General features: G+C 57.3%; 1 protein-coding gene across 1 annotated transcript in view; it reads right to left on the bottom strand.

The window, feature by feature from the left end:
- Positions 1 to 3,947: 3,947 nt before the first annotated feature.
- The window catches only part of CUL1 (cullin 1), a gene marked incomplete at both ends in the record, with an annotated part of 30,286 nt that continues 12,612 nt past the window's right edge, over positions 3,948 to 21,621 (bottom strand). The window contains 17 exons of the mRNA XM_084229737.1: positions 3,948 to 4,028; positions 4,764 to 4,877; positions 5,176 to 5,281; positions 5,784 to 5,866; positions 5,944 to 5,991; positions 9,166 to 9,258; positions 9,969 to 10,100; positions 10,512 to 10,588; positions 11,607 to 11,724; positions 12,838 to 12,969; positions 13,298 to 13,346; positions 16,703 to 16,809; positions 16,890 to 16,997; positions 18,560 to 18,690; positions 19,400 to 19,562; positions 20,564 to 20,727; positions 21,377 to 21,467. Of these exons, the coding sequence (XP_084085863.1) occupies positions 3,948 to 4,028; positions 4,764 to 4,877; positions 5,176 to 5,281; positions 5,784 to 5,866; positions 5,944 to 5,991; positions 9,166 to 9,258; positions 9,969 to 10,100; positions 10,512 to 10,588; positions 11,607 to 11,724; positions 12,838 to 12,969; positions 13,298 to 13,346; positions 16,703 to 16,809; positions 16,890 to 16,997; positions 18,560 to 18,690; positions 19,400 to 19,562; positions 20,564 to 20,727; positions 21,377 to 21,467 (1,797 nt within the window). The remainder of the gene's footprint in view (positions 4,029 to 4,763; positions 4,878 to 5,175; positions 5,282 to 5,783; positions 5,867 to 5,943; positions 5,992 to 9,165; positions 9,259 to 9,968; positions 10,101 to 10,511; positions 10,589 to 11,606; positions 11,725 to 12,837; positions 12,970 to 13,297; positions 13,347 to 16,702; positions 16,810 to 16,889; positions 16,998 to 18,559; positions 18,691 to 19,399; positions 19,563 to 20,563; positions 20,728 to 21,376; positions 21,468 to 21,621) is intronic.

The following is a 21,621-nucleotide window of genomic DNA, read 5'->3' as shown; positions in this document are numbered from 1 at the left end:
AGGAGCTGCTTCGAGCAAAACCAAAGCCGGCAAACCCGATTCTCTCGCGGAGGAGGAGGAGAGTGGGCACGAGGCGGCCCCGGCCCTGCTGCCGGGGACGGCCCAGAAGACACGCACCCCTTCCTCGGCGCGCGCCCCTCTGGGCCCGGCTCACGAGACATCAGCCCCAGACCAGGAGCCGAGCCGCGCTCAGGGCCGGCCACGCGGTCGAGAATCTAGGGCCCGGGGCAGCAGGCGTCCCCGTGGGGGCTACCCAACGCCCGTAGCTGAAGGGGGGGCACGTCTCGGCTCCCCAGGTCAGCAGGGCTGACGCGCAGTCCGGACAAGGGCGCCGCGAGCGGCCGCCTCAGGCCCGCGTCTCCGAGCACAGCTGCATGACCGGGCCGCGGGCGTCAGCAGCGCAAGGTAGACGCTCACGCAGCACAAACGACGGGTTTGTGAGGGGGGCTGTGAGTGGGGGGCTGCGTGTCAATCCCGTTCTCCATGCAGAAGGTGACACCCGGGGGAGGCGGGTTTTAGGCACCCGCGCGGCTCGGGCGCCGTCTAGAAGCTCCAACATGAAACAAAGACCAGGAAACACGGCAGTGCGAGTGGCTTCCTCACCGGCCTGAGAGGCAACACGCGGATTGTGCCGGCTTCCCGGCAGCCCTGCACAGCTGCAGTCAGGCCGCAGCGCGGGGTCCTCGTTGCCTTTAGGACGCGTGCGTGACAGAACGTGGGACTCGCCGGAGCAAATACGCGCGGTGCCTGAGCCCAGCGACGCGTGTCCTGTGCTGCTGCCACGGCCACAAGCCCGCCGGCCGTCACGCTGGCCACGGCATCGCCCCGCCGTCTCCAGCCACCCCGCATGGTGCCACCGTGGCAGCAGCTGCCCGAGCCTGCCCTGCCCTGACGCGGGCCTGCTCAGCGCTTGCCCGCCGCCCCCCATCCTACCTGCTGGGGGCTCCTCGCAGCTGTGGCCTTGCCACCCTAACAGCCACCCCGGCCGCGTGATGGGAGCGCTGCTCGCTTGCGGGGCCGCACCCAGGAGACCCGAGACCCCATGGCTGTGCCACGGAGCGCGGCCCCGCGCTGGGGCGCCCTTCGCAGCAGCTGCGGCTGGATCTCAAGCGCCTCCGCACTTGGCCAGGCCCTGACCAGACCAGGAGGGCGTCCCTCGCTGGCCCCGCGGTGAGGAAAGACGGCGCCCGCACCGGTTTTCAAACACCCTGGAACAAAGATGAATTTGGGGAAAAACTAGGTTTAGGAACTGGTGTCCCTCGTGGTGTGTGTGCACAGCACACACGCGCGCACACGGGTGTGAACAGGGTCACGGAGTTAAGGATCTTACCAGGGTGGAGACGCTTCATCCAGACGGCTGGGGGGAGCCCACGTTGTCGAGGAGGCGGAGGAGAGCCTGACCGGGCCGCCTGGCCGGCTGCCTGCGGGCCCCTCCCAAGCCTTTTCTCCTCTCAGAGGTCACAGGCCCCGGCCGGAAGCCGGCAGGCCACGCACAGCACCCGCCCCCAGCGAGCTCGCAGGCAGACTGGGAGGCACCGCGAGGTAACACTGTCCTGCCTGTCCGGGTTCTCTGCAGCATTCGGTGATTTACTGAAAAATCCAGCTGCCTCAGCTTTCCTGTTCCCCGACGCAGTCATTCTCGCGCCTTCACCCAGCCCCTCCGCCGACGCTCAGCCCCGGGCCTCCCGGTCTCCAGCGGCCTCCGCCAGCCAACACCGCCAGCTACGAAGGCTCATTTAGACGGTGGCCGGGCCGCCAGGGCCTGATGTCCACCACATCGGAACACGACTCCGAAAGCACCTAGTGTCCCCTGAAGGGCCCGTGAGCTCCGGGCGCACTGAACTAGCTGCTTTACTCCTTCGGGCCTCTTAGAAGCCGTCCCGGGAGGGTCACGCATCGCCTGGCGCGGGGCATCTAACACGTGCCACGCGCTGAAGGCCTCCCGAACCCCGGGCAGGTCAAAAAGGGCCCGGTCCACACTCACCTGTTGAGTCCACCTGCCCTGGCAGGCGCGTGGCTGTGAAGGTAACATCAAGTTAACTGTCACGTCACTGGGATTTCTAGAATGATCTTCAGAATTTTCCTCTGGTAACACCTAAACTTTGTAAAAGTAGAAGAGGTCCGTCAGCTTGACAGGCTCAGTGACATCCCGTGAAACTCCAGGGGCCCCTTGGTCCTCTATCTCCTGCTCCTCTGTGCCCGTTCCCCGGGCCTGCAGGTTCTCAGGCTGCTGCTGACCAGCAAGTGGACAGCAGAGTCCAGCCCGGGGACACCTGCTCCTTCAGCTGCGGGGGGTGTGAGGGGGGATTCCTCCCAGGACTGTGCTCGGGTACCCCTGAGCAGCTTAGGGAGGTGACATTACCCTGAAAACACCTTCCTCACAGGACACCTCTACCTCAGAGGGCAGGGGGTGTGCAGGCCCTGCGCCACCCCCACTGGGCTAGGGCAGTTGGGGGAGAACGGGGGCCTCCACGGGGAACAGGACCTTCGCCGGAGGGGCGAGGCAGGCCCACAGGACTGAACTGAGGCGGTGGGGTGCCCGTCCCAGCCCACCCGGCCCCTGGGCCTCAACTCCCTGGTACTCACCTCAGGCACTTCTGACCCTGGAGGGCCTGGAAACACCGGCGAGAGCTCTCACGGACACGCCCCGTGGACGCCCCGCCAGCAGGCAGGAGCCGTGGCTGCTGTGCAGCTTCTGGGCGCAGAGGTGGCAAGTCGGGCGTGAGGACCTAGTGTCCCCTGAAGGGCCTGTGAGCGCCGGGCGCACTGAACTAGCTGCTTTACTCCTCCGGGCCTCTCGGAAGCCGTCCCGGGAGGCTTCTAATTCCCCTCCTGCTGCTTCCCGCTTCGTACGCCGAGTTGCTCACGGGAGGGCTGCCCCGAAGCCCTCGGCTCAGTGACACCACTGGCCCCTGCACTCGCCCGGAAGGCGGCGTCCACAGCACAGCTGCCCGCTGCACTGCTCCGTCCGCTTCACCGCTACTTCTAAAATGTCCTGGGAATCCGCGAGGAGGCGGCTTTGGCCTCTTCCTCGTCCACTCTCTTCGCGTCGCGTTGGTGTCGCCTGGCCCACGTCCCGGGGGCCGCATCAAGCAGGCAGCTGCGGGCGAGGGGGGCTCCACGTGGCTCCCGCCGTCCGCCGCCGCCGGGGAAGGGACCGCAGGGGTCTTAGCGAGAAACGAGGCCGGCCTGGCTCGGGGCGCCGCGGACACCGGTGTGGACAGCAGGCTGCGGCTGGCGAGCGTGGCCGTTGCGTCTCTGCCTTCCTGGGGCCGATGGGGTGACGGGACCACTCGGCAGACAGGAACCACGCGCGGGCCCCGGTGTGCAGCACGACCGACGGCGTCTCAGGAACCAGCCCCGGTGTTGGGAGAAAATGAATTACAAACATCACACGGGCTTACAATTTGAAGATGCTAAAGATTCCTACAGAATGCAGCCTTTTCGACTACAGGAAGACACTGGGAATATAAATTTGCACAATCATTATAGCTTTTATTTACATATAGAAATTAGTAAACCTTGAAACAAAAGCAAATGCGACTTGTACAGAAATCCTTTAATTTTCTTTATTTTCACACATTAAAAAATGAAACACACTATACAAATGGTTTTCCATAGCAGGTTACACGTGGGTCCAGTCAGACTTGCTCTCCAAGGGCTGCAGGCGGCGCCCGGCGGCCGGGGGGGAGATGCGGGGCGGGCGCCCTCCGGGCGGCGCCCTCCCCAGGTCAGGCTCGATGGCGTCGGCGTCCATATTTACAGACTTGAAATGTGTCAATCCTGAGCGGTTCTGATGTGCGCCTGAGACCGGCGGGGGGAGCCGGGGTCTCGGTCTTGAACAGGGAGTCCCGACGGGGCAGGCTGGCTGCTGCGGACGTGGCGGTCTCCGCTCCTCCGCCGGGTACCGGGTGCTGCGGGTCGGACGGCGAGACCCTCCCCGGAGGCTAAGCCAAGTAGCTGTAGGTGTCCTTCTCGCCGTCGACGCGCTCCAAGTATTCCTTCTCGATCAGAATGTCGATGCATTTCTGGGGGGTGTTTTTTAAGAAACGGAGCAGTAGTGAAAGGGGGAGCAAAACACGTTTATCATCAGACCAGGAACCAGCCACCCTCGCGTGGGTCCCGCCCACGACAGCCGGGGGGGGGGGGGGCAGCAAGCTCGCCCCCAAGGTGAAGCCTGCAGCGTCTCTTCCTCATCCTCCTCGAGGGTGACACGAGTCCTCCAGAGCTGGCCCGGAGCCGTGGCCTCCCACACCGGAACAGGGTAGGGGCTGCCGAAGCCCTCTGGGCCAGACTCCCCCTTAATGAGCACATCACTAGCAGGAAGGGGGGTGGCTTCCTGAAACAAACTGGCTCGTGGCCAGATGCAGGCCAGGCGCCATGCCCCCACCTCAGGACCGCCTCCACCCACGCGTGCCTCCTCCCGCCCTGAACAGCCCACGGGTGATACCCGAAACCGAGCACGCCAGGGGACCCGCTGGGTGACCCTGGGCCTCCGCTGTGAACACCAGAACCACTGACACAGGCCCGGTGGAGGGGGCGCTGGAGCGTGGCTCGGCCAGGGTCCAGCCCGGCGGGGGGCCGGCTCTGCAGCGGGCTCCCATCCGCGCGTCTCTGGATCGTGTCAGCACAAAGCTGAGGCCTCAAGCCTCCTCTGCAGACATCCACGCGCGCGATACGCTCCTTCCCACGAAACAGCGACCAGGCCCTCTCGTTACGGCTTCTCTACGCGCCAGTGCAGGCCTGCGCCCCACCCCCTGTACCTTGATGACGGGGACCCGCGGCTTGAACCTCGAGGACAGCTGCGTGAGGACCTCGCCAAGGAGCTGCTGGTGTTTGAGGACCTTCCGCATTTTCATAATCCTCACAATCGCCGCCTGGAAACCAAGTCAGGAAAGCAGGTGCGTTAAGCGTGACACCACCCGTCATGACCGAAGGCTGCCGAGGCGCCACCCGCGCCCACGCGGTGACGTCCCAGCACCGAACAGCTGATGCCACGCGCTGAGGTCTTAGGGACAAGCGAACGCCTGAGCCCAGCCACAAGCATTAAGACAACAGCGAACAGCAGCTCTGGACGGCCTGCCCAGGCCGCCGCCTGCCCGCTTTTCTTTGCTTCCCAACGCTTCTCTGCCGGTGCGGCCCAGCCCCTCCGCGCCCCGCGCCCACCGCGGGCACCTGGATCAGCAGCTTGCGGTCCTCCTCGATGTTCTTGTGCGTGGTCTCCTGCTCCTGCTTCTGTTCGGTCTTCATCGGCACGTTGATGTTGACCCTTAACTTCTTACTGTCAGGGAAACGGCGGACACGCGTCACCCCTGGTCTACAAGGCAGGCAGGCGTCGCGTCTCTGGGGAGTGCCTGGCACCCCCGTGGGGGCGCCCGTGCCGACCCGCCTCCCGCTGCGGTGTCCTCACCACCCACCACCTCCTCTGCGAAGGAAAACGCCCCCGACCCCAACGCCAGGGGCTCCTCCCGGGCGGCCCCGAGCCGGGTATCTGGGCCCCGGGAGACTCAGCCCCTCCGCCGGCCCCCCACCCCGCGCCTCACCAGGTGAAATGCAGCCAGAGACCAGACTCTCTGGGTGAGTCATTTAAGGGTTTTCTTTATCTTCCAAATAAAGAACCCAAAAGCCAGTCCAATGGAGAAGCACGCAGGCTCGGCGGGGGAAGGGAAGGTCTACGTCAGACCCCTGAGCCGCCCGGGGCAGCCCCCCGGGGCCCCAGCTCCCACCTGCAGCCAGACCAGGGGCTGAGGGTGAGAAGCACCTGCTCAGCAGATTCTCCTTACTTTTTATAACCGAGATATAATTTTATTAAGGTATCTGGCTTCAGTTCCACTTCATCGACATTCGCGTTTTCATCCTCCAAGACCTGCAGGGAACAAGTGTCACCGCGCTGCAGCTCGGGGAGCAGCTCCCCCACGGAACGTGAGAAGGGCGTGAACGTACCAGTAACTTCGACTTCAGCAGAATCTGCAGGACTTGCGCCAAGATGTCCTGCAACGGAGGGAAGAGGCGGTCGGGGGAGGCAGTTCTCCCTCCGGAGGAAGCAGCAGCCACACAGGCCGCTCCGCAGCCCACTTTTCCACCCAAAACCACAGCCCCTCACACAGAAGACACACCCGGAGGGGAGAGAGGCGCTCCCGAGAACGCCCCCAAACTCACGACCTCTCTGAACCCACTTCTGAAAGGGAAATCACCCCTTTCTGCGCTGCCCCCCAGGAGAAAAGCTGCTGGCTCCATTACGCGTGAATCCCGGAACCACGCCGCTGCCCCGACCACACGGACGAGGCCTCCCCGTCCCGAGCTCGTCCCGGACACTGGCCGCTGCAGACGGTCTCCGGCGGCTCTGCCCGCCCTCCCCGTGCCCTCGGCGCCTCCTGTCCTGATCCCAGGGAACAGGAGGGCACTGCCACAGCCCCCGTGTCCGGGGGCCTCGCTTACTACCCCCAGGACTTCACTCCAGTCGGGGAGTGCACGTTAAAGCTGCTGGAGTGAGAGGCCTCTGCCGGGGAGCCAGCCTGGAGAGCCGCTGGTCACGTGGAGGGCAGGCGTGACGAAGGCGTCCCTTCAGGAGCCAACGCCGTCGAGCGATGTCCAAGGCGGGGCGAGCGCGGCCGCTCCCACAGAAGGCTCCACACCAGGCCTTGGCGGGACAGGCCAGCGTCCTGACTGGACAGCCAAGCCCAGGTGGGCCAGATGGACCTGCCCCTCTGGTCAGGGGCTGAAAGGCAGCGCCTCCCTGGGCGCGGGGCAAGCCCTCGACAGGAGCGAAGGATGAGGAAGGACTGACACAGGGGGGCAGAAACTCATGTTGTTACTAGAACTCGAAAGTAAGTTGGAGAACGATTTAAAAATGCGTGGCTTTTCTAATTCACATTCTGCACGGTCAGTGTCATACCCTGAAATCAAATCCAGACAAGAAAATTGTCCACAAAACACAAGCAAGCCAAGCCCAGCAGCGCACAGCAGGCGCTAACAGACAGCATGACCGGGCAGGTTGATTCCGAGAAGGCGATGGTGGTTTAGCTCAACCGCCCAGCCGGCGTGACAACACGTTAACACACGCACACAGTTGCCTCAGCAAAGCAGGAGAAGCACTCTGGCAAAATCCAATTCCTTTTCATGACCAAACCACTCGACAAAGCAGAAACGGAAGGGAATCTTTTCTCACTAGTAAAGGGCGGCCAGGGAGCCACAGCCACCAGTGAAAAACGGACCCTCATCATTTCTATTGGACACTGTACCAGAAATTCTATCCGGAGCAATCAGGATAGAAAAATCAGGAAGAAAAGGGATCCGGCCCAGTAAGAAAGGGAGGGTGAAACTCTATTTGCAGATGACAAGACTGAACGACGACTCGCCCTAGAGAAGTCACCCAGAATGTATCAGGATAAATGCGTTCAGCAAGGCTGCAGGGTCCAAGAGGAAGAGAATAACCAGTTGTATTTCTCGAACACCAGCAATGGACACGCCGTTTCCTCTGCAGCAGCACTAGATACAACACAACGCTGACCAAAGGCGTCTGAGACTTGCACGCTAGAAGCCATGACGGACGTAACTGAAGTTGTCCAAGTTGGAACTTTCAAATTAAGGGCAACCCAAATCAATGGGGAGACGTCGCACGTCCATGAGTAAGAGGACTTCGTAGCGAAGGCTGTCCACACCCCTGCCCCCATGCAATCCTTACCACCGTCCCAGCTGCCGCTTCTGCTAACCCCGGACCTTGCGCGCAAAGGCGAGGGGGCAGACGCCAGCGCGCTCCTCAAAGCGGGCAGCGCTGGAGGCCTCCGTTCCAAAACTCAGTACCAACAACAGCAAAAAACAGAACGTGGCAGGACAAAGCCAAGGATCAGGATGAAGACACAGATGGGTGGGAACCCGGGGAATCCAGAAACAGTCGCCCTCTGGAGGGGACCTGACCGCGACGGGGCTGCCCGGACCCTCCGCAGGGCGAGAACGTCTGGCCCTGGAGAGACCGCGGCCCCGAGATACCGACGGCAGATGCGCAAGCAACACCAGGAAAAATAAAAGCGGACGTCATCAAAATCAAGACAGGAAGTGCAGAGAGAGCCCGCGGGCTGGAAGGAGCGGGCGGCCGGCGCCCAGCAAGGTGCTGCTGCGCAGAACACGCGGGCGGGCGCTGTGGGATGGCGGCTTTTATGTGTTATGAAATACAGCGCCGTGAAAAGTGCCTAAACACTTAAGCACAAGCAACAAAATGAAAAATAAGCTGGGACTACATGAAACCAAAAAGCTATCGGCAAACACAAGAGGTGGCCGAGGAAAGAGGAAGGCCCGCGCGCGCACGCCTGACGCGGGGTGTGTGGACTACTGCGGCAGCTCAGGACTCAAACAGCAAAACCCCCCCAATCATCCAATAAAAAATGGGCAAAACCCACCCAAACCAAGGAAAAAACCTCAATAAACTTCTCTTCCAGAGAAGACACCCAGGGACTAACAGGCAGGGAGGGTGCTGACGTCCCCGGTCGCCAGCCAGCACCCAACGGGCACCAGCGCAGCTCACGCCTGTCAGGACGAGGGCTGGGGGGTGTGTGGTGCCCCGACAACTTCCTTAAGACGCTGACGAGCCCATGGGCGCGCTCGCGCGGGGAATGTGCCCAGGGGGACACATCGCGCCTGATGGCACAGGTGGCCGAGGGCCTGGGCTCCGCGAGGCAGGTCAGTCGGAGACGCCGCCAGCCCCACTCACGCACAGACTCAACAGAGCCAGATGCACCAACGGCTCAAAGGTGGGGTCCCCAGGGTGGGGGGTCGTCAGGAAGTACAGATGGGCAGCCCCGCACCGACGGCCGCTCAGACAGACGGCCAGGCCCACCCACAGGGGGAGACCGTGGCACGAGAGGACGCTGTGAGCGGGTTCCCTGCAGCAACGACTCAGACAGCAGCGTCCACGGCAAAGATACGACGGGCTCCATCAAATGCTCCACAAACCGGAGACGTGAAGTGAGACTGAAGCCGCGCATTAGGAAAAGCTCTGCTGGAGGGAGCCGAGGACGGGCCAAACACAGGAGGGACGCCCGGCGCGTGCCCAGTAGGGGCAGCTTTGTGACGAACACAGAAGGAAACCTCTGTGCAGGAGCGCACTCTCAGGCCGAGCACACAGCCCACCCCCCTCGCCGCCGCCTGCACCCAGGGCGCGGCAGGTACCATTTTGATCTGGGTGCTGTCGGTCAGCTGCTGCACGGCGTACGCGTCCTCCGTGTTGTACTGCAGCAGGATGGCCATCTGGAACGTGGACGCCTTCGGGGTTCCCCACATGAAAGAAAAAGGAGAGTTAAATGTGCGGAAAACTCCAGAAACACAGCCCACGTCTGAAGGCCTTGTTTACGCAACTAACTCTTCAGACAGACGCCAAACATAAAGGCCAGTTCAAAGGGAGTCGTGCCGAAGGCCCAGCCGCCACGCTTCCCGCCTGCTGAAGCCAGCGAATGCACTTCCGTCTAAGGTGTCCCGTCCCTGTGATACACACCACACACACGCGTGCCCTCTGGCCCACAGAGAAAGGCAAGCCACCAGCCACAGATTTGTTTTTGCACAAATGTGGAAGAAAACTGCCTCTGGTCGCACCATTGACCTCAGGTGACCGGCAATGGGCTGCGCCGGTGTCCCGACACGGATGTCCATGGGGTCTCCTGATAGCACCCTCTCCACAACCCAGAACCCCCCGTTCCCCCCACACGCCTTGGCGAGTCGCTCTGTGAGAGGAGCCGGGCATCCATGGCACCTTTCATTTAATTTTCACACTTCCTGCGCGTGAGCGCCGACAGAGGACCCGGCGCCTGATACTTAGGTGCACCCTAAGGTCTGGGCCACGGAGGAGGAGGATTCAGCCGCTGCCCCCAACTCTGGGCCAAGCCCTGCTGCCGCCTTCTGCATCACGGGACGGGGGTCTCTCGCCTGTCTTCACTTCACTTAGACTTAAAAAACACCCAAACCAAGAGGGCTCTTACCTGCAGAGTGTATCTGTTCTTGAAGCAGTTTGTTACCAGTTCTCCCTTAGACAGCTGATACAGCCATGTCAGCTTTCTGCCGCTGTGACGACTGGCATAAAAAGCTGTGAACCGCTGGTAACTACGCTCCAGCTGGACGGAAGGAGAGTGGGATTATGTGGAGGGTTTACCTCGTCTTACTCCACAGCCGGCATCTCTAACCGAAGCGCACTGCTCGGGGTTTATGGCACAAACCAGCCCGACACAGGCCAGCGCCGGTGGCCGGCGCTCCCGTGAGCCCACTGCGCGGAGATGCACCGTCCCTACAGGCCATGCTTCAAGACAAGGACGTCAAGATTCACCACAGGCCAACGAGGCCCCCACCCCGAGCGTGAACAGCGTGCAAATGACGTGCTCTGTGGAGGTGGCCCAGAGGCAGCCAGTCCTCGGCCCCCGCTGCCCCCTCCCCGCGTGGGCGCCCCTGCTGCCCCGGGGAAACTCCGCAGACCGGGTTGGAGGTGCGTGTGCCAGTCCCCAGCACTAGCCCAGCAGGAGGCGGCTCACCTCGGACGGCAGGGCGAAGGTGCAGGACTGCTGGAAGGGCCACGACCCCGAGCTCAGCACCTGGATGCTGAAGTCCACTGTGGGTGGAAATTAAGGGCACACTCAGCGTCTCCCACGGCGGGGCCAACGCTGCTGTCTCAGAGGCGAGCGGCTTTGCATTAACACACGCTTAGTGAAGACCCCACCCCAATATAAAGCTACTAATAGAACGCATTTAATTTCATTTTAGCCAATCAAAAATAGTAAAAGGTGTGAGTCAGAGATTCTTTTGTTCTAAAGAGTTTTTCATTTTACGTCTAACTCAAAACTCTGACATCAACGGCCTCTCTTGCTTCATCTTCCTTAGTTACCTGCTGTGAGTAACCTCTGGTCACTCAAGGCCGACTGAGCTCGCCAGGCCCAGGGCCACCAGTGCCCTCAACAAAACTTGAGCCACGGGACCCCAGAGGTGATGGCTCACGGCAAGTGTCTGTGCAGCACGTACACTGCGAGCGCACACTCTGTGTGACAGACACGCATGGTGACCATGGACCACAGTCCTTCATCACTAATGCTGACAACCGCCCACTGACTCAACTGTCAAGTTAAATATGGAAGTTCCTTAATTGTGGAAAAATGAAACTCCCATTTTTCATAAAAAAAAAACAGGACTCCATCTGATGACACAGCGTAACCCTCCCCCTCACTAGGGGGGTGACAGGCTTACGAGGGGAGCCAGCAGGGGCCTGGCCACGCCCCACACCATGCGGAAGCCACAAAGGCTGCGGCGGGATTGTTCCTGACGCCGCCAAGCCGGCTTCCACAATTAAAAAAAACGTAGAAATGATCCCAAGGATAGTTTGGGAAACAAAACAAAACACGGACAACCGCATGTGGTGCCCAGGCTGGCAGAGGGCCCGGCTATGTGGCCCTGGCTACAAGCAGGACCCAGGCGCAGCCCAACTGCAGCCACTCGCACAGATGTGCTTGGCACCAGCCCGACCGCACGCCCTGGCGTCATGGCCGTCTGTCCCGGCAGTGTGTCCACCAGTCTGACGTGACACCTGTCACCCCTCATCCGGGCTGGGGGGCAGGGCTCCGAGCTGGGTTACTCACGGTCCAGGGGTTCCGAGTTCGTCAGGTGCTTTTTGAACTGCTCATTCAGATCTTTGCTGACACCAATATCTTGGAACATCCGCTGGAGCTTGGAGGTGTACTCGAAGCCACAGGCTTGCTGAAAGGAAGCAGACAGCGCCATTATCTTCTGCAGAAACATGCATGGACATAGGGAACCTTAGGGTGGCAGCGCGACAGGAGCTTAATTTTATGTAACTATCACTAAGGCTGGAGACACACTTTTACAAGTAATGCACCTATAAACTGAAGAGTTAAGTCTTTAAATACAGACGACTACCACTCAAGCATCTGCGGGTGAGGACTCCTGACACCGGCTGCAGTCGAAGACGACACCATTTGTTCCTTATTCACTCTGGTGGACCGAGTGCCTCTGTGCTCCCTGAGACCCGCTGCTGCAGCCCTAGTCCCCAGGATGACGCGGGGCTGGCCGGCACCCAGACCCTGGAGCTGTGCGCACATGCCTGCTGTTTGAGCCTCCCCATCTGTGTGTTTTTGTCACGATAGCCCAAGCTGAAGAAGACACCCACGTCACTACAATTTCAGGGCAGGAGACATGCTCTGTGACACACACAGGCCAGCAGCTCACAGGGCAGTGACTGCAACAGAGGCTGGACACACACTCAACAGCAAGCAGCGCTGAAGCTTTTTCCCCCAGACAAAAGGTCATCAACAGTTAGCTAAGCCCAGAGCAGCAGCAGACACCCACTCAGCCCGAAGCCAGCAGAAGGGGGGCCTCCCTGGTGGTGCAGGGGTTAAAGACAGCGCTCTTAAGCTATCCCCAGCCACTGAGGCTTGAGTTTGATCCCCGGCCAGGGAGCTACCCACATGGCGCAGCAGACCTCTCCTATCTCTCCACTGCTCCCCTCAGCAGTGTACTTCGGTCGATCTGCCTGTTCTGTTCCCCACTCCGTCTCTGGTGAATCCTCTCACCCTCTGCACCTCTGGCCTACACCCCGGCTCTTGTATGCATCAATAAATCTTGGCGGGGGGGAAAGGTGAGCAGGCCCAGGGGCCCCAATGTGGGCAGGGGCTGGAACACCTGTGAGAATGGACCTGGGACGGCCCATCAGGTCACACCAGGGAGACTTTCCCAGCTGGGACAGAGCTTGGTGTGCAAACTCGTTATCTACTGACGACACGTGGCCCGGAGAAACCAAGAACCTAATGGGGACTTAACAAGCGGAAGGTCTCAGGGAAAGATGAAACCTACCTTCAGCTTGGAGATCATGCTTGCCTCAGCGTCGTCGCTTGCACTGTTCTGATGCACGAGCCTCTTGGCCAGCATCTTGGCGTAGAACTTTTGAAACACGTCTTTGTCCTCTATGTACTTGAAGACAACCATCTAGCAGAGCCACCAAGAGAGCAACTTAGTACCTCACCGCCTTGGTGCCCGGCACGCGGCACGCACACGGCAAGGACACCGCCCCGGGTCTTCACAGACACCATTGTCTTCAACCCCTTGAGCCATGCTAAGGTGGTCTAGAATTAGCACGTATGAGGGGAGGACAGATGCTAAAATTAATGCCTGAACACAGGGAGTAAAATCACAGCTTCCAAGTTATCTGACTGACTCAGTTTCTAGTCACATTTCCGCCACCCTGCACAATAACCTTAGAACAACTGGAAGACACATGGTCACTGGAAATGGAGGTGATTATTAGGCCTCTTACCACTTGATTGAGCGTATCTTCTAGTTCTGCTTCTTCTGGGTTCTTGGAGCTGAAAAATTTAAGAGAGGACAGTGTTTTAAAACAAATCATTAAATATCACAGGTATCACCTCAGCCAGACTCACTGAAACGACCAGCTCTCTTCAGCTGAGCATGTGGGGAAAGGGAAGGGTTGACTTTCCTCACCTACAGAGACCCGCAGGCTCACACTATGGCTCCACCAGGAGGTAACAGGTTATGAAGCAATGACGTACAATATTCAAGGTGAAAATCAACAGAAGATACTTGTGAAAAGGTCCTTCCAATTGTGGAATTTTCATTTAAGACAGTCAATTTAAACATGTAAATGAGCTTCATTTTAGAAATTGCTTTCTATAATGCTTTGCTTTTCGGGGCACTTTTAAGATATGCTTTAGCTTTAAAAAATTAGAAAGGTGTGGTTTCTTTTCAATGGCCTCATCACGAAAGGCAATGAAGGGTTTAACCACTGCTAAGGGTTGCATTCTGTCCGCGGCTGTCTGTCCGGACGCGACGCGTTCATTCAGTCCCGTGAACCAGTACCGACTGGAAGGCCAGTTTAGGGCAAATGGATTTTTTAAGGTTTTGCTACAAGAGTCCTTCCTAAGAAAGACCTGATGGGCTCTGGCTGGACAGCTGCGTAAAAACAGCTGCGACACCCAGCGCCGGCCCCACCTGCCAGGCCGGCACCTCCCTTTCCTGGAGCGGCCAGCTCAGCGCCCACTCTGCCTGGTCCCCAGCGGTGGTCAGCGCCGTGCTGGCCCGTCTGCACGCTGCCAGCTGCGGCAGCGTCACTCAGATCACATAACCAGAGGCCTGATGAGGTCACTGATGAAAGGACAATGGATTAAAAGACTTTCTGTGTTCTGCAAACAAACTCAAGTACCTTCGTGTCTAAAATTCTGAGAAATGAAATGAGGTCACAAGAGGCCTTTCCACTGTGACGTCTGCTTTCACTGCTGGAGACACAACATCAGAGAAGCTACCAGTAAGCCACACGTTAGACTGGCAGTGCAAGAAATAGGAAAAAACCCCCAAATGCTCAATCCTTTCTGGCCTGGGGAACGGTTTTCTAGCAAAGAGAAAGTTTCTGGCCAGTGACACGCTCTGCCCGTCTACCAGACGCCACGTCGCGCTCTGCCCGGTGCTGCCAGATGGTGAGTCCCAGCCAACATGTCGAGGCAGCCTTGCATTCTGCCAGCACCATCTCGTCCTGGGAACCGCTCTTTAGTTCACTCACAGATTCACTTTGCTAATGTCTTGAGTTTCAACAATACTGTTGCTAAGTGAGGCTGATTTTCAGTCTTTTTCTTGGGAAGATAAGCACCCCTGGTCTTGCTTATTGCAATGGGGCTGAACTGTTTAAATGATAATTTATCAGTATCAAAACCAGTAAAATTTGTGGGCCTGGAAACTATTGCAACAACGCTTGTAGATGTGCTGTTTGGAAAAGTAAAATAAATAGGCCGTGATAATTTCTGAAACGAATGCAACTGTTTAGGTGAAAGAGAATTTGAGGAAAACAAAAACACACAAAACCGAGAACATCAAACCAGACAACGGCGGGGCCCGCGTGAGGTCTCGTGGCCTCCAGCTCAGGACACTTGCATGCTGGTCAGAGAAACGCCGGTGGAGAGGTAACAAGGTGAAAATATAAAGACCGTGAAACAGCAAACAACTCCCCAAGTGAAGGCAGGTTTGTGAAACACACAGAGCAGCGAAAGTACCAGAATACAAGGAGCTTAAACATCTGTTTTAAAAAACCACCAGTGGGAGCTGACACGAAAGTTCTCAACTGGAGAAACAGGGTGCAGGCCAGGAGGAAGGACCCACCGGGGAGGAGATGAGAAGTGGCTCCTCCTTACAGCACGCGCCGGCAGGGGCGAGGGCGAGGGCGAGGGCCGCCTGACAGGTCGCGTCCCCTGCAGTTCTTCAGGACGTTGGTAACGTAAGGGAAAGTGAGCAGGGTGTGATATAAAACATGAAGTGTGTTTAGGGAAGTAAAGGAGGCATATTAGGCTATTTTCTCAAAAAGAATAAAAGTGACAATTTGATGCATGTAAAATGCAGTATTTTAAATAGGTTTACTAAGAATAAACACAAAGTCACTAATAACTCAGGAAACAGGAAAACTCCAAAAAATCTAAGCTTATACCGAAGGAACTCGAAGAAGAAAAAACACAACCCAAAAGTCAGTGGAAGGAAGGAAATAATAAAAATGATCAAAGGCAGTTTAGGAGACTGTTGACACCAAGAGCTGCTTCACTGGGAAGGTAAGACTGAAAGCCAGGAAGGAGAAGCTACACAGGACACGACAGAAACAGAAAGGACAGAAACAATTACGGCAACAACTGAACAAGCGGGCAAACACGTGGACATCGAGACTATCAGAAGAGAGAGAGAATGGCCGGCGGGGGAGGGCCCGGGCTTCTGGGGAGCCACCGACCACAGGGGTCACCCAGCACCTTTCCTTCTCGGCCGCGTCCAAGGGTCGCAAAGGAGGGAAAACTACCAAACACGTTTTGTGAGACCAACGTCACCTACATGGCAAAACCACACGCAGAAGACACCACACACACAACCCCACCACGGGCCAGCCCACCCGGCGCCCCGGGACCTGATAGTCTGTCCCCGGGGAAGACACACAGCCGGTCAGAAGGCCCCTGCAGGGCGGCCCATCACCTCCTATTACAGGGGAAGGCGACTCGGGCCTGGGCGTCACCTCACACCTGCGAGAACGACTTCCATCCAGAGACCAGGCAGGGATGGGGAGAGGGAGGCCTGCCTGCCCGCCCGCGTGAGCCGGCGCAGCCTCACGGCAGCAGCATAAAAATCAAAATCAGAAACTCCACAGGATCCAGCTGTCCCACTCCGGGCATTTGCCCGGGGAACAGGAACCACTAGCTCAAAGAAACACGTACACCCCGTGGTCAACACAGCCTTTTCATAGAGGCCAGGAGCTGGCGCCGGAGGATGGAGACGCCGTGCGCGTTCGCGGGGGCACTGCTCAGCCATAGCAAGACGAAGCCTGCCCTTTGCGACGCGCGTTGAGCGCGTGTTGTGCTTGGTGGAAAAGTCAAATGGAGGAAGACATGATTTCACTCGCGTGGTACACAGAGAAACGAAGAAAAGGAGTTCATTAAGACAAAAGTAGACTTCGAGAGTCTAAGGCCCAATGAGGACAGGGCCGGGAAGCGGGAAGCACGTGCAGGGCCCATCTGGGGCCCGCCCGAGACCCGGGCGTCTCCACACACTGTGCTTCAACAAAAGCTCTCAAGGTGAAATTTAAAAAACTTATAATTTAATGTATGTAAAATGTTACTTTATTTTCTCATCCGATAGTTGAGAATTAAAGGGGTTTACTGAGAAAAACACAAGTGACTGGTACCTTTTCTTCAGCAGGGAGTCACAGTATCGAGCCAGCAACTCGGGGGACTTACTGGAGGACTGAGCCATCTTGGTGACCGCGTTGTTGTTGATGAAGCGACCGCAGGCCTGTGGGTCACACACAGCACAGTTAGGGGGCACGCGGGCTGGCGGGCTCACGCGCCAGAGGCGCCACCTCAGGCACCCACCTTGTCCAGCGCGGCCACAAAGCCAGCATCGTTGTTGAAGGCGGACATGACCAGGGCGTTGTACTTCTTGTGGACGTCCAGCACCGTCTGGACGTACATTTTGGGGTCCTTACGTAGGGAGAAAAAAAATTACAGGGATTAAACTGGATTATCAATTGTTCCTGTAAGACATCCCGACAAAGTTTAGACACTGCCTCAAAGTCTCCATCTTGGCGTCGCCCTCAGAACACACAGGATGTCTGTTTATGTGCAGTAAGAGAAAACACATTCTGGGGACTCAAAATCACTGATTTCAAGCTTGTATGAAAAACAGTGATTTTTTCAGGCCTCCCCGGTGGCGCAGCGGTTGAGCGCTGGGCTGCGAAGCTGCCCGCAGCCTCTGCAGCGCCGGTTCGATCCCCGGCCACCGGAGGAGGGTCCCACATGGCGCGCAGACCTCTCCTGCCGCCCGCTGCTCCCCTCAGCAGTGTACTTCGGTCCTTCGGCCTGCTCTGCTCCCCGCTCTGGCTCTGGTGAATTCTCTCACCCTCCCGCGCTCTGACTGTACCCAGTGCTTGTATAAATAAATAAATCTTAAAAAAAAGAAAAACAGTGATTTTTAAAAAAATCAAAAGGGATCACAGAAAACAAAGGTTTATGAAACGATAGCTTTGCTTAACTAACATGTGCTGCTCATAATTCATATTCTGGGCTTCGTTGTGGCTGGAGACTAACTGGAGCATATCCTCTGCATGACGCCTGCGCTGCCGATGTGTGAGGATGGCGGCCTGTGGCAGCCCCAGCACCGCTGTCCCCCCAGGAGTCAAACCGGATGGCCCCGGCAGCGCCACTCGCTGTCCTCAAGCTCAGGCTCTGCCAGAACTGGTCCCCACCAGGTGTGCTTGCTGGCAGGCCAGAGTCTGGGGGGAGGATCTGGATGGACCCACTGGGGACATGCGCTGGAGCGCGAGGTGTGGCACAGGGGAGCCGGGTGAGTCCCGACGGCCTGGGCCCGCACCCGTCGCTCCACCGCCGCTCCAGTGCCCGCTTCCTCCCCAGCTCAGGCCGACACCTGGAGATCTTCTCACAGAGCCTGGTGCCAAGTCAGTGCCCTCCCACCCTCCAGAAGGGGCTCAAATTCATCCCTCTAGTAATTCACAGATGTGACACTGAGGCAGCAACCCCCAAAATGGAAGGTGGAAAAGGATTTTAAAACCATATTAAAGACTGTATGTCAGAAATAACGAACATGAAACACGCAGAGCCAGTAACAAGGCACGCTTCTCTGGTTCACATGTAAGTCACGGCCCTGCGGCTTCCCTCCCCACAGCTTTCCCACACACGCCCAAGACGGGAGCTCGCAACAGGGATGAAGCGGACACTTAGCCGTCTCTTCAAACTCCAGGCACTGCCTACCCTCGCATCAGAGAAAACCAGTTGAGTGTTCCTGCCCCTGGGGGTAGGTGGGGTGCACAGGCGGGGCCTCTGCAGCCCCCTAGGCCAGCAGGTAATAGTGAGACAACACAAAGGGAAAACGATGTCAAGAAATGACGTTCTTAATGCCTAAAAGTTGCCGGGGGTGGGGTGGGGTGGGGCTTATGGAGGATTTACTGAGTCCTGACACAGCCACGTGCAGGGCCACGCAGCCTCACGCCGGCGGCAGTGGCCTGGAGCCTCGGCCCGGCACTTACGTTCAGCGCGGCCTCCCCACACTTCTCGATGGCCGCGAGCCCCTGGTTGTGGATGTGCGTCTCCAGGAGCTTCTTCAGCTCTCCCAGGCCGTCCTGGATCCTGGACACAAGGTTGTACATGCGGCCCAAGTCTGAAAGCAGAAGGCGAACAGGCCTTGCTTACCCACCAAGCACACCTGCTCCTGCGAAGGGCGGGCCGCAGGAGCCAGGCCCCAGACAGGTGTGCGCGTTCAGCTACAGGGAGGACACCGTCACGCTGCAGCCAAGGCCCTGTGTCCTGCGTGTGAGAAACCATTGGCAGAGGAAAAAATCTCTGTAATCAGAAACGTCATCTGGGGTTTCTGAAACACATTTATTTCAAGAACAAAAAATTTAAGGGGTATATGTGACTACCCATCGCAACTGGGAAACAAGTCACAAAAGGGCCCCCAAAGTTTCCACTTACTATGTGTTTGGGATCCAAAGAGGAACAGTCCCAATGCCAAAGGCCAACCTCAGTTGCTGAGTTCCTGGCATGTACCAGTGACACAGGGAAGGGCTCAGGGAAACACAGTAACACCTCACCTGGGAGGCTTTTCACAGGAAAAATACTCCAGGAAAAAATTAGGGGTATGAGTATTTGGTGGTAAAACACCAGCTACATTCCAAGTTAAGTTGGAAGACGCCCTCCCCTAAAGCCACTTCCAGAACCTTACACAGAGGTCTGACACTGACATGCAGGCACAGCCCCCCGCTTTGAAAGTGACTGGGGTGATAATGTCAACTGAGTCCAGAGCCGTGAACATTCCCAAACCACTGACCGTGGCGAAGACCTGCGCGTTTTGAGGCTGGGCGGCTCACCTTCGTTCTTGTCGGCATCCAGCAGGTTCTGGAACTCCGTGTGGAAGATCTCCAAATGCTTCTCGATGAGCACCTGCTCGCACTTGCGGGCCAGCTCGTCTTGGGTGCTCTCGTGCAGATAGACCTGGACCCGGCGCTGCTCCTCCAGCAGACGGGCTTCCGCCTGGGGGTGCAGTCAGGAGTGAGGGCTGCCGCTTGAGCCACAGTCAGCTCACCCGCAGCCCCGCCTGGTAAGACACGACAGAAAGTCCCCCTCTTCTGGTTTCGGGCACCCCGGTCAACACTGGTCCAAAATAATACCTACAATGAAGGGATCTTGAGAGGCCCACACTCACCTCCCTGTCACTGCAGTAGATTGCTGTTATCACTGTCACTGTCTCTTACTGGGCCTCACTTACAGTCCACAGCAGCAGGAGCAAAGGCGGGATCACGGGGTCAGCGCTACCTGTGGTTTCAGGCCCTGGTGTGGGTCTTGGGACCCACCCTCTACAGACCAGGGGGCCCTGTAAGTGCCAAGAGGATTTAAATGGTCCTGACGTGTCCCACGTTCTCTGTGCTAATATTCCCCTTTCCTTACGAACAGTTCAAACGTCTTCATATCAACACTTTTCAGTAAATGGTTATTTCACCCTTTGGGGTAATAGCCCCATTTCACACTCAGAGAAACCCGCACACCCAGTTAAAAACCACTATTTTTGACTGAAAGTGACAAAGCTCAGAGTATTTGTATTTGTCAGAAGCCCCAGAGCCTCCTCACAGAATCGCTGCGCTGAGAGCAAGATGCGTGGTGCAGAAGCCTGGTCTGCCAAGGCCAGCACTTAGGACCCAGGGTCTCGGAAGGGCCTCTGCTTTAGTACGACTTTGATGGTCGGGGGCACTTCTGAAGCAAAAGCTCAACGTCTGCAGACATGAAAGTCTGTTTCTTGAGAGCCTATCTCCTCACAGACACAGCAAACCGTGGCTGCCGCGCTGCAGACATGTTCCCGGAGGCCGCTCTCTCCACACAGGTGGAGCTGCCACGCTGTGCCCCGGACAGCACAGCTCTGGGCTACGACTTGAAGTCAGTACATAAGAGCCGCTGGCCAGCCGGGAGCACCCCAGCCCAGTGGACACCACCAGCTCCCGCCCACCAGCTCCTGGCGGCCAGCGTGGGGCTCCGCTCACCTTCTTCATGTACTCGGTGACCGGGTTCTGCTGCAGGAATTCGGTACTCTCCCTGGTATAAAACCGCTCCGTGTCGGCCAAGAATTGCGATTCAAAGGATTCCTTATACACCGTTAGCGTCGGACCCTTCGCGAAGGCGTCGTCCTCATTCAGCCCCAGCTCCACTGGGAACAAACACACTGCATTTCATCACCCTGTTCTACAGAACAGGCCGAGCGCAGCATCCAGTCTAACTTACGCTTGAAACACAAGCGTGGGATGGCAGGGCATATTATCAAGTCTACTGTTTCAATAAAATAAAGGAAAAAACCCTAAGATACATAAAATTAGTCAGGCATGCTTCAAAGCTCCCATTAAGTTCATTTCGAGAACTCTCACGTTTCTAAAAAAAAAAAAAAAAACCCTTAAAAATAATAAAATGGCCTGATTTAAAACTTCCAAAGAAATACAACGCTACTTGAAGTTTTTAAAACATGGTATTTCTTTATTGGTTTCTTGATCTTGATTTTTCAAACTGATAAAGATTTCTGGCCATGACTCAGCTCCACTAATGACTCCATCACATTATCATCCCAGTAGTTCAGTATAAGACCAGAAACAATTCAACGTCTATCCCATCCAAGTTCCTTAAAGGCATATTTATGATGACTGTACAATCAAAGAGAATCACAGTGGCTCTCCAGAGAGGACTATGAGTCCACTGCAAATGCTAACAATATTCTTGATAGTAATAAAACATTTGCAACGAGTCTGGGTGAGCAGTGCTGTGACTGCCATCGGCGAGGAGACGTCACCCAAATGAGGGAACTGTACCGTAAGACTGCACGACTCCGCTGATGAGTCTTGTGTTGATGGTCTCGCCATTTCTCTCCTTTTCAATCAATTTCAAAACAGCATTTGTTACCTTCAGAAAGGACACAGGACAACAGGTAAGGCGTGCAAACTGCAGGCTACAGCGCGTATCACTGTGTCTCGTCAACACCCAACCTTTCACACCAAGAGGAGAGATGACCTCGAGACAGCCAGAAGGAGGGGAGACCCACCCACAGCGAATCTCC

Source organism: Talpa europaea (assembly GCF_964194135.1).
Source record: "Talpa europaea genome assembly, chromosome: 3".
NCBI classification, from domain to species: Eukaryota; Metazoa; Chordata; class Mammalia; order Eulipotyphla; family Talpidae; genus Talpa; species Talpa europaea.
This window is presented reverse-complemented; position numbering and strand designations above follow the sequence as displayed.